Source organism: Crinia signifera, chromosome 2, assembly GCF_055691185.1.
Source record: "Crinia signifera chromosome 2, ASM5569118v1, whole genome shotgun sequence".
NCBI lineage: Eukaryota > Metazoa > Chordata > Amphibia > Anura > Myobatrachidae > Crinia > Crinia signifera.
In genome coordinates this window covers 302,860,000-302,878,310 of record NC_139218.1, presented here as the reverse complement: position 1 = coordinate 302,878,310, position 18,311 = coordinate 302,860,000, and the positions used below count along the sequence as shown (strand labels likewise).

At 43.8% G+C, this 18,311-nt stretch overlaps 1 protein-coding gene across 1 annotated transcript in view; it reads left to right on the top strand.

Moving 5' to 3' along the window:
- Window positions 1–18,311, top strand: part of TDRD3 (tudor domain containing 3) — a 240,430-nt gene that overhangs the window by 82,395 nt on the left and 139,724 nt on the right. The window contains exon 3 of the mRNA XM_083168890.1: window positions 14,612–14,677. Coding sequence (XP_083025016.1) covers window positions 14,612–14,677 — 66 coding nt within the window. The remainder of the gene's footprint in view (window positions 1–14,611; window positions 14,678–18,311) is intronic.

The window sequence follows — 18,311 nt, the reverse complement described above, 5'->3', positions numbered from 1 at the left end:
CATTTACAACAGGATATCTGATTGCGAAATTTTCACAATCCACTCGCAGATTTACACAGGACAAGTTTTCACCTGGGCGGTGGCTAGGGTATGCAGTAGTATGAGTTTCCAACAGTTGGGATTCTGATGTTCGTTTCTCCAACATTGGAATTCTAATTGTCAGGAACGTGATGGGTGAACGCATTCAAGCCCCTTGTGGGCCCACCACACTGCGCTCGCCACCTATTCTGTTCTCCTTCTATGCGGATTGTGGACCCCCACAAGGTAAAATAGCCAGTGTAAGTCAGGATTCCAGCTGTGTGGCCCGACCATCGGGCCCCGGTGGCTAACCACTTAGTCAAATGCAAATTTGCAGATGACTGATCCGGTCCTATGAATTTTTATAGAATAGGGGCTGCTGCCTAAGGGGGCCTCGAATAAGAATTAGAATTATTAATACTTCCAAACAGTGGAAAAAGTGTGAAATTAAATTAGATTCGGCTACATACTATATAATTCTTTAGACTTTGTATCCAAGTTAGGCTACTTTTAGTAAAATGGGTTGGAAGCTGTAAATATACAGTATTCAGTGCTAGTTACTGTACTATACGCATTTCTGGGTTCTAGATTAGCCATTACTGGTTTACAGAGATCTCCTGTATGTAGTCTTCCCAATGGCATGGACATATCCAATTAGCCTAGGGCAGGGGTGGCCAAACCGGTCCTCGAGATCTACCAAGGGTCCATGTTTTCCAGATCACCTAGCTGGTGCACAGCTGTAGTCAATACTAATGGTCTTATTTTCAAACCTGCTGCATTCATTCCTACTATAGATCCTCAGGTTGCTATTACATCGTGAAATGCATTTCAGCTGTATGCCCTTGTCTATTAAGTAATTGAGTGTTTGCTATGTAATTGTTAACCCTGAATATGTTGTCAGTAACGATATCTGTATTGTATAAACCAGTGTAGTGTTTTGTCAGAATTTCAATTTCTACGCTTCGTGTCATAATAGCCAGTGGGGCAGATGTACTAATCTGCCTATAACGTTTTGAGAATAACGAGTCCCGCTTCTCCAGCATAACGTGGAGAAGCGGGCAAACGTTATAGGCAGATGTATTAACCCCCCCAAAGCCGATAAGGAGAGCCGTTATCCCCAGCGTTAACGGCTCTCCTTATCGACTCCCTCGTCGCCCCGCACATGCGCAGTCGCCGTCGCCCCCCCTGCCCGGCTTACTGGGCATGCGCGAGATCTTGCTAAAACCGCGAGATCTCCAGCGCAGCCCAAGCCAGACGCAGGGCTAGCGTTGTCCCCATAGTGGGGGATAGGACAACGCTAGCCCTGAGCTGGCGAAGCGGCCGGGGTGAATTAACGCCTTGAAGGCTGTTAATACATCACCCCGGCCGTTAATCCCTGGGGGGGATTGCAGGGACAGCCCCGCCGAGCGTAACTCGGCGGGCTGTCACTAGCGCACGTTAGGTGCGCTAGTAATACATTAGGACAGACGTAATCCCCCCCAGTTAACCAGCGTAAAGTGCATTTTTGCACTTAACGCTGGTTAATACATCTGCCCCTGTATCCTTTTGGCATAAGTGAAAAGTGCAGTCTACACTAATGCTAAAATAATCTTCCTCCGCTATTTTCATCTGGCAAGCACTGTTGGTCTAGGAGTATAGCCGTTCCATTCCTTATGCTGGGTATATGCTAGAGCGAGCTCGGACCGATATGTAGTTTCCAGCCAGATCGGAACAACATATCCGCTGGATCTATCAGTGTGTATGCTCAATCTGCCCACTCCCGCGGTCGATAGGGATATCTTCTGGTTCACTCTACGCTGGCCTGGACAGCACTATGCAGTGTACTGTAGTGAAGAATGGAACAAGTGATCATTCCATCCTTCATTACATTGTTCTGCTGTGTACTGCAGATATGATATGTCTGCCCGTTGGGCCATGTATCCTTTGGTGGGTACACATTGGTGTTGTGTTGTACCTGGCTTTGAAGTGTAGTTTATCCATTTCTTGACAGGAGCTGATTATTATTATATATATCAGGCTCACCGTGTGCAAAGAGCCAGCCACTTTTCTGTGTAAGTGACTATCACTGCTACATATTAGATGTGTTTAAGCAGCAGCTAATACACATAATGTCATATCAATCTGCTTCTATTTTTTTTCTATCTGATAAATACCACAATATGAAAGGTTGCAGCTAGTTCATTCTGTATTCTATAATAACTGAAGCCTCTTAAGGACATTAGAGCAGTCTATCTCTCTGCTGATTGTGATACTGTAAATGACACTAGGTTTACAAAGATCCACATAAAATAGTGTTATCTTTCAAATAAAGGCAAGAAGCAGTATAATATACTGCTTATACTTAAAAAAAGTTAATACCAATCTATTTCCTTTTGTGTATATTAGTTTTGATAGTACAGTGCAGTAACAAAGAACCACTTACAGATATTAACTAAACACTCCTTTCTAAGCCCACTATATTATTATGAAAGTCTGGGTATATCTAGTGTATATGGACTGAAATGGAGACACAACAGACAATTGGGTCAAACATACACACTTACCCGTCAGCCTTTAACCCCTTCAGTGTCAATCCCGAGAATTTTCCGGGCTGTGCCTCAGTGCCCAGTCTGGCAAGGCCAGAAAATCCTCGGGACTGCCTCTGTTTGGAGCCGGGCAGCACTGCAGAGTTCACTCACTGATCTCAGGCAGCTTTGCGCTGCCCGGCTCCCTCCCCTCTGTGGCGCCTACTCCTCCCCCTCCCCTCCGGGTTTCTTATTGAAGTTCCCGACTCCGGCTTATGACAAGCCGGCTGCCAGGGACAGTGCAGCGGCGCTGCCCCGACCTGGGGAGGTAGTGGTGTTTTTTTTTAAGGGAGCGCTCCCCATAAAAAACTCGCCCAGTGGGGAGCGTTCCCAATAAAAATAACCCACCACTGAAGGGGTTAATGTCTCTGTCCTGATGTTGCAACTAGGCATTTGAATATGCCTGCCCACCTGTCCTATCAGTCCCTGCCAGCAGTGTACGGTGGATCGGTGGAATGTACACAGTCAGACATGCTAAGCTAGCTGCATCAGCTGTGCTACAGGATGATTTAGCTAGTAGTTTGTACCAAACTTAAAACAACCTTTTCAAGGGTAGCTAAAAGATATGTAGAGTGTGTAAATTAAAAATAAATAAATAAATATATATATATATATATACATACACAATTTTCGGGGATTCGGCATGAAAAGCCGGCAGTCGGGATCCCGGCGTTCAAAATCCCAACGCCGGAATACCAAACGCCGAAATCCCGACAAGGGGGGGACGTGGATCGCCCCCCCTTGCGGGCTCGCTGCGCTCGCCACGCAGCGGGCCCGGTGCCTCGCTACGCCCGGAACTCTAATTTATTCTCCCTCCGAGGGTGTCGTGGACACCCACGGGGGGAGAAAGTATCGGGATTTCGGTGTTCGGGATTTTGAACGCCGGGATCCCGACCGCCAGGATTTAAACTGCATCCCGATACTCGGTACTTGGTTAGTTTCACAGCAGCACTTCCCAGCAGATCGCATCGTATTCAAATATCGCACACGATTTGCATGCGATTCGTTCAGCGATGCGATTTAGCACACCCCCACTATCCACATCAGCCAGAAGCGTGGCCAGTGCAGCGGTAAGTGTCCTCCCAACCTGTTCATACCCCCACTATCGCGGAGTTGAATTTATAAAGTGTGGCGAACGCAGCGAGCCACTGAGCCCAAAGTGTGGCGAGCGCAGTGAAAAATGAGCCTGAAGCGTGGAAAGCGGGCATGGATTACTTGACGTGTATTCCACGGCCCCTCGCCACACTTCTGGCTCATTTTAAGCGGACCCTCGCGGGGCTCGCCACACTTTGAGTTCAACTCCACGCCGAGTTGAACTTATTATTGAACTGCATTTGTATGCAAATATTGCATGCGATTTACATACGATCTGCTCGGAAGTGCTGCCGTGAAACTAAACAAGTACCCAATATTCCACTTTGCGCAAAGTCCTGAATATTGATTAGCCATATCAGACAATAGCAGGATGAGATCAGGTGCAGCTCAACTTCAATTAGGGCTTGCCCAAACACCAGCATTAGGAATCATGTAGAAGAAAAACAAGGAGCGCACCAAATGAGCAGTAATATAACAGCCTTTACTAAAAAAAAGGGTAAATCTCAGAAAAGAAATAACAGCACGGAGCACAGTCACTGCATCACCCCCTGACGAAGTCCCTGGTGACGAAATGCGTTGGAGCGTGGCTTCCTGACGTACTGAGTCCAGGTCCCGTTCCGTGTTATCCTGTGGAGATAGCCGCTGCCGCTGACATCCTGCTGTGTCCATTGGAATCAGTGATACTATCTGGATGGTGCTGTGCAATGCAATGACTGTGCTCCATGCTGTTATTTCTTTTCTGAGATGTATGTGAGCTTTTACACTTTTTTTTTTTAGTAAAGGCTGTTATATTACTGCTCATTTGGTGCGCTCCTTCTTGTTTTTTCATATATATTTATTCGGGTGCCGTTCTCAGCGTTCAAACAGCACCCAAATGGTAAGTTGCACCCTTTGGCATTAATAGAATCTATTTCATGATCTGTAGAATTTATTTTTACTTTTATTTTCCATACATATATTTAGACTGTAATACTGTAAGCATATACAAACTTATATTTAACTATAAAAGAAGAAAAATGATGGCCAATCAGCTGCACCTCATTTTATTTCGCACATGTATGTTCTTTAAATCAGTGGTTCCCAAACTTGCCCCTCAATGTTACCGTAACAGTCCAGGATTTAAGGATATCCATGGCTGAGAACGCCTGTGACCAAGCAAGGTTTTTACTTAAAGCCTGGACTGTAAAAATCCATACAAACTGGGCGTTTTTGCCCAGCGTGTATGGATAACGATTATGGGGAAATCCCTGGGCTGAAAAATGTTCAGTGCATGTACACTTTTTCACCAGTTTTAGCGATTTAAAAAAATAAAATAAAAATTATTTAATTTTTTTTCTCTGTGGTTTACATTTCATAGCAGGATGCTATGGAAAGCAGATCCGCTCTGCCGTTCAGCAGATGTGCTGATGGGCCAGCGATGATGCGGGAGTGCGCATCAGCTTACCACCGCTTATCGCTGACCTGTACACACTGGAGCTGCTTTCAAGCTGAAAGATGCTCATACAAGTAAACTGATCAGCTTTCAGCTGAAAGTCGCACCGTGTGTATGGGCTCTCAGGTGAGTACTGAGTTTGGGAAACTCCGCTTTACACAATTCTAAAACTTCTAAGGGGGTATTCAGTCATTGCAGTTTTAATCTCCAGGTGACAAAACGGGGGTAATTTGCCAATCCGTATTCGAATATTCAATCACAGGCATTTTCATTCATTTTTTGTACGCATTCGCAGATTTTATTGTTTTTTTGGTCTAATCGGCATGGCTGAAAATGGACCCAAAAACGCCTGCGAATTCGATAAAACACACGGATCGGAGGCACATTCATCAATAATAAAAAAATTCGGCGTGGATTAAATACTCTCCTAAATCTTAACAATTGTTTGGCTGTTTGGAAGGCTACACAATTTTAAATAGTTAGATAAACGTTGTATTTTATCTATTATTCTGGGCGCATTATACAGAGCCTATTCCCTCTTGCTATCGACTACAGCAGAAGCATTTACAGGTGCTTATTAGGAAGTAGAAAACATCGGATACTTTCGTTCTGTTATCTTGCGCGCGCACAGCAGGATGCCTCCCAATGAAAGACACTGAGCCTGTAGCTGCTAACCATCATTTTCAAAACATATGTGATAACAGATGACAGTAGCTTTCACTACACTGCACAGCAAATGTAACCCTAATGGGAACTTTTACTTGTAACTTGTTTAAATATTAATAGCAGCTATTTTATATAAGGCACGTTGAATTTTGGCTATGCCCAATTAGTTTCAATAGTTAATGTTTTCCCATTAGTTTTTCAGTGATTTATTAACACCTACAACACACATAATATTCTGCTCACAGAACAGTATTGATTTGTATATCTGAATGTATTAATGTGACTGAGAGCAGTTTGCTGCCAACACTAATGCAAATTGAAATCTCACCCAGAGACTTTATAGTAGTTTTACATAGTCTTACCATAATAAGAATCACACCCTCTGACCGAAGCTGTCTGTGGCCAGTGACTAGCAACTGACTACTGTGATGTAATGAATATTAAACTTTCCATCACTTTAATCATCCATTGCAGGCAAGGAAAAGTCATAAAATGTAATTAACAGCATGCACCACAAAATTTTAATTAGGGGAACATTATAGGAATGTCATTAGCCGTAATAAGAGTTCTGTTTGTAAATGGCTAAAGAATTTTAACACCTTCCAATATGTCATTCTGGTATTCTGTAGCATCATCCTTGCATCCTTGCTTTGTCTCCCTTCTAACCATGATATATTCCAGATGCAAGCTTGCATACTGGGCCTGATTCATGTTGACTCGCAATTTTGAGAGTTCGGCCCCGTCCTGATGATTTGGGAACTGCGCATGCTCTTTTATGCGCATGTGCAGCACCCCCCTTTGCGAATGGCTTCGGTCACTTGTATAGTCACCCAGCTATTCACAAGCATCGGGGTGGACGGTGGGCAGGCGCCTGAGGACACCAGGTGTTTCCTGGAGGTGCCCACAAAAATAATGTGTGCGCCCAGGAAAGCACTGGGCGTCCTCATGCAAATGCAGACGGGCTGCTGATGTCACATGACGTCAGAGTCCACCCTGTTCTCTGAGCCACAGGGTAAAAATCATTGATGGTCAACCACCATTGAATGATTTTTGGCCCCTAGACTCCTGTGCGTATGGGTGTTTATGCTAAATATCCATTTGCATTGTGGCAGGTATGTTCGCCCGGTGGGGTGTGGGCATTTGCTCGCCCGGCGGGAGGCTTTAGAGGGCTCGCTAAGTAGCAAGTCTTGGTGAATCCAGGCCACTGTGTTTATTTGACAACTACAAACTCTGAGGCTGATGTATTAAGCCTGATAAAGTGGAAGGTGATAACGTGCCAGGCAATCAGCTGTGTTTGAAAATTGACAGTTAGGGGATTATTGGCTGTTGCTTTATCACCACTTTACCACACTTAATACATCTGCCCCTTTGTTGCCTACTATTTCCTGCATGATTACCAGAATTCAGCTGATAACTGTCAGGCAGTACAAGAAAACCAGTGTTTGAAAGGCAGGACACTAAAGGTGAAGATGTTACCGTAATTTGGATTAAAGCTGGGTGCGCAGTCTGGTGTCTGTCCAGTGCAATGCAGCAATATATCGTGTCCACTTACACACTGCACGATCCACTGTACAGTCACATGATATATTGTTACAGCCCAGCATCAAACTTTGCATCATCTCCTCTGACATGCAGCACATGACATGGGAAGATGGAACCAAGCAAATAATCAAGCAGTGAATTGCATTATGCAGTATAATATTGGCCAATATACTATATGGAGTGTACCCAGCTCTTTGTTTTATTTCAGCTCAAATAAAATCTATGTTTTACATGGAAGACTTTGTTTAACAAGCGGTTTAATAAATGTTCACGTTTGCACTTGTTATATGGGCTGTCAAGAAGGTTACCTAAGTTAACACATACTAAGGCCCACTCTGTACAATGATGTGTTTTAACATAGACAACCATTTAAATAGTATGCTCCTATTAAGTTTATGATCTGTTCATGAAATCTTAATCTTATTAGAGGCAAATCTTTTCCAGTACAGTACAAAAAAAGTACTGTATGCTTCTAACAGAAAAAAAGATTATTGAAGACAATTAATCCTCTTTTCTTTAAAGTATGTAAATACTGGGTTACAGATAAAAGAAGTAATGGTACTTAATAACCCTTGTCCCATCATACTTCATCTCCTATGGAGCTGGAATTATTCTAAGCTGGATGCCAGCTGCTTATGTTAATTATTGCATGCTAGTACAAATGATTTGTGCTTCAGCCGCGCAATTGGCTTAATTCTATGCTTTAGTGACTTCCAACCCAAACCAGAAAAACAAAGCTGTGCAACAGATAGAGGCTGTCATAAGTCATTTCATTTTATCTACAAATTAAATATGTTGACATTTTTTATTTCTTTGAAACCTATTGTTTTTTAAATTATTTTTATTAAGTTTCTCACAAGGTTGTGAGTACAACTGCCAATTCTGAAGTGGGAAAAAGGAATAATATGTCCACACAGGCAATATAGACTATAGCACATATGATGCTCACATGGTACATAGGACCTTATTGTAGTTTACACACAACGCTGCGAATTTCGCAGCGTTGCATGTGGACTAAATGCTGCCCGCAGGGATGGCCACCCCCCCTGCCTCGCCCACCGCGATTCCCCTGACAGCTGCAAATGGATGTTTAGCATAATCATCCATTCGCAGCCTTGGGTGTGGGGGGCAATCACTGATTGGTCGGCGACCATCAAATGATTTTTCCAGCGCTCACAGTGCCCTCGAGCGCCCTGTGCGGGAAGCAGGCGGGCAGCTGACATCTGCTGAAATCAGCTGCCCCCCCCCCCCCCCACACGTCACCGGCTCATTCGAATTGGAACGCCCAGCGTTTTCCTGGGACCGCTCATGACACTCTGATCTTTCCCATGGGCTGTGCCCCCTGCCGCCGCACCACGCGGTAGGCCTGCACTGCGGTGTGAGCGAGATGACGAACATGTAGCTTACTGTGCCCGCTCGCACCAAACGTCTGCACATTCGGAGAGATGCGCCTGTGCAGACACAAAAAAAGTCCTCCGTGCAAACTTGCGGGGTACCGATTACATTTTGAATAACCCCCATAGTGTACATTGTACTCCTAAACAATAGGTTTGCAAAGGATCATTTTATTAACAATACGAAAACCTTTTCATTGATACACATGCAAAGTTAGTAACACGAGTCAACAAGTAATAATAAAAGGAAGACCTACAAGGGAGTAACATCTTAACCATAGAGGTTTTTATTTTGAAAACCATTTATGTATACAGTACTAACTGTATTCCTTTAAAAGAAAATCAATTATATTAAATTTCTTATTAATAGTATGATTTTAATATGCTGGAACTACAACATTGACTCGGACACCAGTTCTGCATTTGTCTTGGACTATGGGGTGTTTGCATTTTGCCCCATTCTTAATTCTGAATAGACTACAGATGTGTCCTCATACAGAACATCCATCCATCCATCCTTCATGCATGCAAAACAATTACTGGTCACGACCATTGAATGATTTTGGTACTTGTTTCCTAGCAGGGTGCCCAGTATGCTGTAAGCGTACAGCTCTATTCTCCGTTGTAAAATCGCATTGCATTGCATGGCATTGCATCTCATGGGCCATTATAGTGCCATGCGATGCGATTTTTAAATGTAGTTTATTCACTGCTCTGTTAGCCCTAGGGGATTGCATTGCACCTCCCGAAAAATTGCATGAGATTTTATAGGGTGTGAAGCCATGCCATTAGCTATACACTTGTATGACATACAATGAGGTTTCACTGACCCACCCCCCCCCCTAATATCCACGCCACCCTGAAGCGTGGCGAGCGGTGGCGGAATGCGTCCTCCCGACCTTTTTATACCCCCACTATCCACATTGGCGTGGAGTTGATTTTTATATAGTGTGGCGAGCGCAGCGATTGCTTTACATGTATTTTGCAACGACGTGGATAGTGGGGGTATGAAAAGGTCGGGTGGACATGTTCCGCTGCCCCTCGCGGGGCTCGCCGCGCTTCGGGGTGGCGTGGATAGTGGGGGGGGGTCAGTCAAACCTCATTGTATGTCATACAAGTGTATAGCTAATGGCATCGCACCCTATAAAATCTCATGCAATTTTTCGGGAGATGCAATGCAATCCTCTAGGGCCAACAGAGCAGTGAATAAATTACATAAAAAATCGAATGGCATGGCACGGCACTATAATGGGCCATGAGATGCAATGCAATGCGATTTTGCTACGGTAGGGTACGTAAGAAAACTGGGCGCCCTGCTAGGACACAAGTACCATGATGGCTCCTGCCTTCGCAAATATAAGTCAGTGGACACTGACTTTTATTTGCGGGCAGCGGGTGGCTGATGTCATGTGACGTCAGCCGGCCGCCCCGGCACACCTCGTCTTGCCTGCAATCTCATGGGAATGCCCAGTGTTTCATGGGGAAGCCCATACAACGCTGGGCATTCCCATGGGTAACACCCGCCGACCCGCACTGCTCCGTGTGAACAGCCCGGCGACATTGCAAAACGATGCGGTCGTTTGCAGTCAGAGATTGCACCTGTGCAAACCCCGACCAACGGGGCAGGGTACAAATTTGGTTCACTCAGAGTGAACCGGAATTGGCCCCTTAGATTGTAACTGCCACTGTGGTTGCTTAAGAAATGGAACATAAAAGTGTGTTCCTGGAAAACCATGTAACTGTACCATTTTGGATCCAGATATGCAGCAGCAGACACACACACACACACACACACACACAGAGTATAGGCATGCTGCTTATTATTTTCTTACCTGCTCGCTGTATTTTTCAGATTGGAATTTGTATTAAGGCTAAGGCAAATGTAATTTTCTCTTCCATATCCCTACTTCCACTCATTGATTTTAGCATCACTACTGATGACCTTCTCTTTTCTGTCTGCTTCCAAATTCCTCTATTTCTTATTTTCAACTACTTTTTCACTTAAGACTAATTCTTATTCATGGACTTTGGTCGCACCACAACCATTACATTCTCTTTGGAATCCATTCCCCCACATTAACTTGACTTCTCTTTTAGTGTTCAGTTGTTAGAACATTGCATTATTCATATTGTCCCACATCTCCTTTGTCTTTGACTTATACAGACATGCATTATGCAATGGTGTTCTCTTCACTACCGCCATCCATGGGCTGCAGTATGTTGAGCTACTGTCTTAAATGTAATGTGCTAGCAAAGTAAACAGGGGAAGCCGTAGAAATATATTGGTTTGCAGTTTCTGTCACTGAATAATTAACCAATAATAAATTAGTTTTCCAACTTTTACGTTTTTAAAGCTTAGATTATTTTAATATTTAATGTCATTAAAATGTATTATTATTTTAGTATTACAAAGGAAATGCTTACCTCTAACTTTGAACCAGCTCTACTTTTACATCTCAACTGGGCTGGATCCAGACTCAAATACAGGTTGAGTATCCCTTATCCAGATATCTGATATCCAAATTATTTCGAAAACCACAGTTCCCAACATGTACTTTTGAAATTATTTTTTAATATCTTTTTGCTAAAAGCACTACTGGGGACATGGTATGTAACTGCCACTAAATATGTGCATGAAAATGATTTGTTTAGTATTCAAATTCATTGCCTAAGATTGCACACAAACTTAGGGCCTTGTTCTGGTTGCTCTGTGCGTATGCGCATTTCTGCGCATGTGCATACAAATGTTGCGTACACCCACGGCGAACAGACTGCGTTCTCGTGCAAATGAGGCCATGATGCGGGGGCGGGCAGCTGACATCACCGGATGTCAGCTGGCCACCCATTTCCTTCCAAGCATGCACACAGATGTAAGTGACTTGAAAGTCACTTTTATATGCGTGCACCTTCCACATCTTTCGATGGTCGGCGACTATCGAAAAATGTGAGTGGTTCCCCCTGCCCTGCGAATGGATATTACTATGTAACATCCATTCACAAACCTCTGCGAGCGAGTTGCCCCTGCGAATGGTTGGCCCCAGCCAACCCTTTGCAAGGCGGGGTTTGGTGGAATCAACCAGAATAACCCCCTTTGTTTCAAGTTTTGAAAACCTTGTTTCAAGTTTTGAAAACCTTGTTTCATGCTCAAATAAAATATACTTGTGTGTATTTCATGTGTTTGATGTATTTGTACAACAAAAATGCAAGATACTGTACCTCAATTAAATCTAAAAATATTCTTAAATACGGAACAATCCGTTATCGAAAATTCTTCTGGTCCCGAGCATTTTGGCTAAAGGATACTCAACCTGTAATTACTGTACTTTGTAGTTATTAATTCTAATGAATATGTACTGTCCCTGGAGGGGCTTGTGATCGCTTCAGTTGTTTTTTTCAGCATATATGATTTTTTTTTTTTTTTTTTTTTACTATTTTATTTATTATTTAAAATATCCATTTCAAGCTGAGGGTCTGATTCGGTGATAAAAGCGGCACCGATGTTTACACAGATGAGTAATTATATCGGCTGACTGTACATGCACCAAGGTAACTTAGCGAAGTCGCTTGCAGAAAGATACAGGTGTGATATGCTGGCCCAACAGTTGGGATTCCGATGGTCCGTATACTCACATCGGAATCTCGACTGCCAATATTCTGACAGAGGTGTGAGTGTAATGAAGCCCCTTGCGGGCTCGCTACACTGTGGCCTCTGTGGCTCACTGCGCTCTCCACAGGGTCTATTCTCTCTCTGGTTCTGATCTCCCTCTATGCGGGTTGTCAACCCCACAATGGAGAATAGCTGTCAGTCAGGATCCGGACTGTGCATTTTAGTCAGGATCCGATGTCAGTGTACTGACCATCGGAAACCCGACTGTCGCTAATTCATCTGGCACCCAAAGATAAAACAGCCATTCACTCATGACCCATAAGAACTGTCAGCAAGCAAAAAACAGGCTAGGTTTTGCTCTGGTTTATTAAGTGCAACATATTTGTGATTGAAGATTCAAGTCTTTTTTTATTATTTTCATATATATAAATAGGGTTTTGCCCTTTTTTCAAACAAGTGTCTGTGAACGCTGAATTTGAATTCGTAATTGAAGCATGTAGCGCCTTCATAGTGTTTTTAGATTTGTTATATCCTAATGTGAACTTTAAAAGCGAGAGAGGAAAGATATCTCAATGTCAGTTAATATATTATAATTGAATCATAATATAAAACAACAAACACAGTTTATTAAGTTTATAAAACTATTAAAAGCTAAAAAGTAAAAGCGAGGCAATGATTTGGGGATCTCCTACAACAGAATGATGCCCTACGCATGAAGATGGAAGCAAAAACACTTGTATACTAGTATTATAATTATAGTACGGGGTTAGCAGAAAATAAGTTACCCACTTCAGAGGGCTCTGGAGTGCGTTCTACTGCTTTGAATGAGACAAATTCAAACTGCAGATAATTTAGAAATATTCCTTAGCACCTAGTGCAGGTGACGATGACTCCTAAGTCAGTCACACCATGGACCTGATTCTGGTTCACTCACAAAAGCAAAATCTGTAATGGACAAAACCATGTGCATTGCAGGTGGGGCAGATGTAACATGTACAGAGAGTTACATTTGGGTGAGTTATTTTGTTTCTGTGCAGGATAAATACTGGCTGCTTTATTTTTACACTGCAATATAGATATCCGTTTGAAGTACGAACCCCACCCAAATATAACTCTCTCTGCACATATTACATCAGCCCCACCTGCAGTGCACATGGCTTTGTCCATTAGAGAGTGAATTTGCTTTTGCAAGTGAACCAGAATCAGGCCCCATATGCCTATTTGGTACTTATGTAGTATCTGGGCTGCCGATTTAGAAATCGGATCGCATCGTATCGCATGCGACCAAATCGTATGCGATGCGATGGTCAAGATTTTTCCATAGGATTCAATGTTAAAATGGTCTGAGTCCATTTTAACATAGAATTCAATGGGAAAAAGGGGTCCTTTTCCTTTCCCCACTATCCAAGTGGGCACGGAGTTGGATATAAACCTGTGGCGAGCGTAGCGAGCCACCGAGCCCGAAGCGTGGCGAGCGTAGAGAGCCCCGCGAGGGGACACAGAATACTTTTTAAGAAATATGCGGCCCCTCGCGGGGCTCGCTTCGCTCGCCACGCTTCGGGCTCGGTGGCTCGCTACGCTCGCCACGCTATATAAAATCAACTCTATGCCCACTTGGATAGTGGGGAAATGAACAGGACCTTCTTAACATTGAATCCTATGCAAAATCGCATCGAATCGCATCGCATCTGATTGTATGCCTTAAGGTAAGGCATACAATCACAAAATCGGCAGCCCAGATACTACATAAGTACCGCCTATTTCCCTATAGACTGTAAGCTTGCGAGCAGGGCCCTCATAGCTTTGACTGTCTGTAAATACCCAGTTTGTTGTATCTCTGTCTCCTATTGTAAAATGCAGCGGAATATGCTGCGCTATATAAGAAACTGTTAATAAATAAATAGCCAGTAGAACACCCCTATGCTATCACCTTGAGTATAGATTCTAGCTTCCTAATACAAATGATGCATATGACTTATCCATTATTAATAGTATGCTGCAACTGTTCTCTAAGCCATCTCTTCTTTTGCACTAAAGTAAACCAAATACTATAACATCTTAGTGTGACTTTATTATTATTGGTGGCCAATGTAATCTTTGTAGACTGCTGGAGCAGTAAAAGTACTTGATCATTCACTATAAATGCTTTATACCTTTTTTTATTTTTGGGGACTTTGCACTTTATTCAACATGAGGTTTCTTTGATATAGATATATACTGCACTGTGCCTGTCTGCCATCTTATTCCCAAAGCAAAACACTGGTATATATTCTGTTCCGGTTTTGTTTTTCAGACAGACCTCAGAAACATTGGGAAGAAATTTCTCCCCAGCGACATCAACGGAGGAAAAGTAGAGCAGGTAACACGCACTTCAGCTTTTTCTCAGTGGCTTGTGTTAATACTGTATTCTTATTGTCACAGCTGCGGTTTTACTTTGCAGGATCCTAGCCCTTCAAATTTTAGTTAAAAAAAAAATATATTTTTTCCTATAAAATCGAGACACTTTGTATGAGGTCATATCTCCAGGGAGCGTATAAAACGGATTGTGTTAAAATTGCATGCCACTGCTTTTGACCTCTTCTGTGTCGCGAGTTCTGTATAGCAGCGACACACTGATTATATTCTCCCACCATCTCTCCTCATTGAACGCAGCTCATGGAGGATGCACACCAGTGTTTTATTAATGCTTCTGAGAGAGTTTAGTTTGCAAAGTAAATCAGACCTGACTGGCGGTGAGATGTTTCCGTGTGTGCTGCCAGTTAGCAGCTGTTTCTATTTGTTTATCAGCTGGTGCTTTAGTGTTTGACTAGATTCGTGACAATCGTACTGCCTTCCATAATAAGGAGAGGGGCAAGCGAGAAAGTCAGGCTTTTTGCTTGATGGGTTTATACAGTGTTTCGTAATGAAACAAATGCAGTAGTGTATAGTAGCACCGTTCTGTTATGGAAATACACATTCTGCTTGATTTCTAATAGCAGTCACCAGTTTTATAGAGACATAAATTATTTTATACAGTGTAACCAATGGCGCCAGCCAATAGAGAGGAATGCTATATATTGTGCTGAATTGTTTAATATAGTATTCTTGAATGAGTTATTGAATTAAGCCGCCAGCTTTAAAACCGTTTTACTGTTCAGTATGGTGGCGCATTGCAACTCGATTGTGGAAGGGGCAAACATTGCATTAAAATACAGCATCGGGATCTTCAGCTTTCAGTATTACCACGAGCAGGAAGAACAAAGGCACAATTAAGTGTGGCAACACTAAACTATAATAAGACTTTTTGAAAGCTGTACATGCTTGAATAGACATACTGAGGCCTTAATTGGTTTGCGTCTGCCTCATATCTGATTGTTTCAAAGCTCATTTACAGGAGATCTCCATGGACTCTGATTACCACCACATGCTTCACATCCCGTGTATATAAATGATATCAACACGTTTTACCTGTAATTAAATACTTTGGTACTTGTGTAGTTTCACGGCGCCACCGCGCGCACAGTGAAACTTTGAAACTTGGCAGCCTGCCAGACACTCTATGTTTACTGTGCCGCGTGCCGCTCTAGCTGTTCTCAGCGCAGCGCGTGGCTGCTTTCCTTATGTAAGCTACGTTCTCAGCATAGCGCTGGGCAGCAGCAGTGCACGCTGCTCAGCGCTGACAGGTCACTGTGGTACTTGTAGTTCCACAGTGAAATAGCGTCTAAATCCAGACTCCCTGAACTGGACACCCCGGCAATTTCGAAGTCTAGATTTAGACGTCTAAATCCAGACTCCCTGCAAACCGCTAAGATGGGGGCATCTAAATTTAGAGCCCGAAGCGTGGCAAGCGCAGCGTGCCCCGCGAGGGGACGCGGATACCTGTGAAGCCCGCGAGGGGACGCGGAGACCTGTGAAGGTATCCGCGTCCCCTCCCCGGGGCTCGCCACGCTTCAGGCTCGGTGGCTCGCTGCGCTCACCACACTTTATAAAATCAATTCCACGCCGAAGTGAATAGTGGGGGTATGAAAAGGTCGTAGGACGCGTATCGCCGCCCCTCGCGGGCTCGCTGCGCTCGCCACGCTTTGGGTTGGCGTGGATAGTGGAATTAACAAGGTCGACAGCTGTTACGTCGACTAGTGTCATTGTGAACAGGTTTAATAGTGTACCCCTAGACACTACTAATTTTAGATGCCCCCATCTAGCGGTTTGCAGGGAGTCTGGATTTAGACGTCTAAATCTAGACTTCTAAATTGCCGGGGTGTCCGGTTCAGGGAGTCTCTGGATTTAGACGTTTTAGCGTCTAAATTGCCAGGTTGTCAGCGGTGCGCAGGACTGCCTATTTCACTGTGGAACTACAAGTACCACCGTGACCTGTCAGTGCTGGGTGCACTGCTGCTGCCCAGCGCTATGCTGATAACTTAGCTTACATAATGAAAGCAGCCACGCGCTGCGCTAAGAATAGCTAGAGCGGCACGCGCACAGTAAACACAGATTGTCTGGCAGATTGCCAAGTTTCAGACACAGACTGTGCACGCGGTGGCGCCGTGAAACTACACAAGTACCAATACTTTAAGTAAATACAAGGGTGTGCAATTAGTTTCTTGATATACTAAAGGGGCATACACACGGAGCAATTTTGTGCTCTTTTCCAAGCGATCTGACTAGATTGCTTAGAAAGTAAGCCAGATCACTCTGTGTGTATGCCCCGAGTAATAGTGATGCGTGGTCCTGCATGTCTCTATCGTCCGCTAGTTAAGTCAATGCAGGCAGCTAAAATTTAGTCAAATTGCTTAGCAAGTGACTTCAAAATCGCCCTGTGTGTATAGAATGAGCGCTAGCGATTGCCATCTATGTCATCCTGAACCACTACCCTGCCTATTTTTTTGCTTACGTAAAATAACTTGGCACACATCTCTGCATGTGTATGAGCTCTTCATGGGCAATCTAGACACCGGGAAATCACCTACCCTAAATAGCTTGGCAAAAATGCTTAGCACACATCTCAATGTGCGTATGCCCCTTTAAAGTACTGTGATGACGTCTTTACCCAAGAGAGGATAAAGGAACTCTCTGGTTTTGGACTATTGGGACTAAAACATAACTCCTAATGCTTGTAGTTAAAAGACAAATGTCCCTATAAAACGCATAATCCAACAAAAAGAAAATATACAATAAGCAATCATAGTTGGAGAACAAATCTTGCAGCATTGTAACTTAGTATAAAAGCCACCTTGATATGAGTGCATATACTAATACTCAAACTGTGGGGTAGATGTATGAAGCAGTGATAAGGGAGGAGAAGTGATAAAGTGCATGGTACTTTATCACCGGCCAATCAGCTCCTGACTGTTAAGTTACAGGCTAGGTTTAAAAAGGGACAGTTAGGAGCGGATTGGCCGGTGAAAAAGTACCAGGCACTTTATCACGTCTCCTCCCTTATCCCTACTTCATACATCTACCCCTGTGTATCTTTGTAACAAGTAATATGAGTAACACTGTTGCAGGCACCTTTGGAAAATAGATACAAATTGTGAAGCAAAAATTAGCGTTCTGCACTGGGATAAAAGGGTCTCGGATCACTGCTTTCTTAGCATTTATCAGTGACTAGTAAGCACACTCGAATCTAATGGGCCCTACACACAGAGCGATATTCAGCCACTTTCTGAGCGATTTTACATAATCGCTCAGAAAGTGGCTGATTATTGCTGTGTGTGTAGTCCACACAGCAATGCAAATGCGCGGGCGCGAGGGACAGCGATACATACCAGCCACGCTTGTTATTGTTGCTTAGAAGGCCCACACTTCTTCGCGTGTGTATGGTGACCTTCTGAGCCATCAGGGGAGCCCCCGTGATGCTGCCCCTGGAGATCCCCGAGCCACCTCCTACCGGCGGATGAGTGAGCGTGAGTCCCGTCTGACCCCGGCAGTGCTCTGCCTCGGTGCCCCAGCAGCTGAGTGACTGCTAGCACACCGGGTGAGCCGGAAGAACGCTCCCCGGGCAGTGAGAGTGAGTG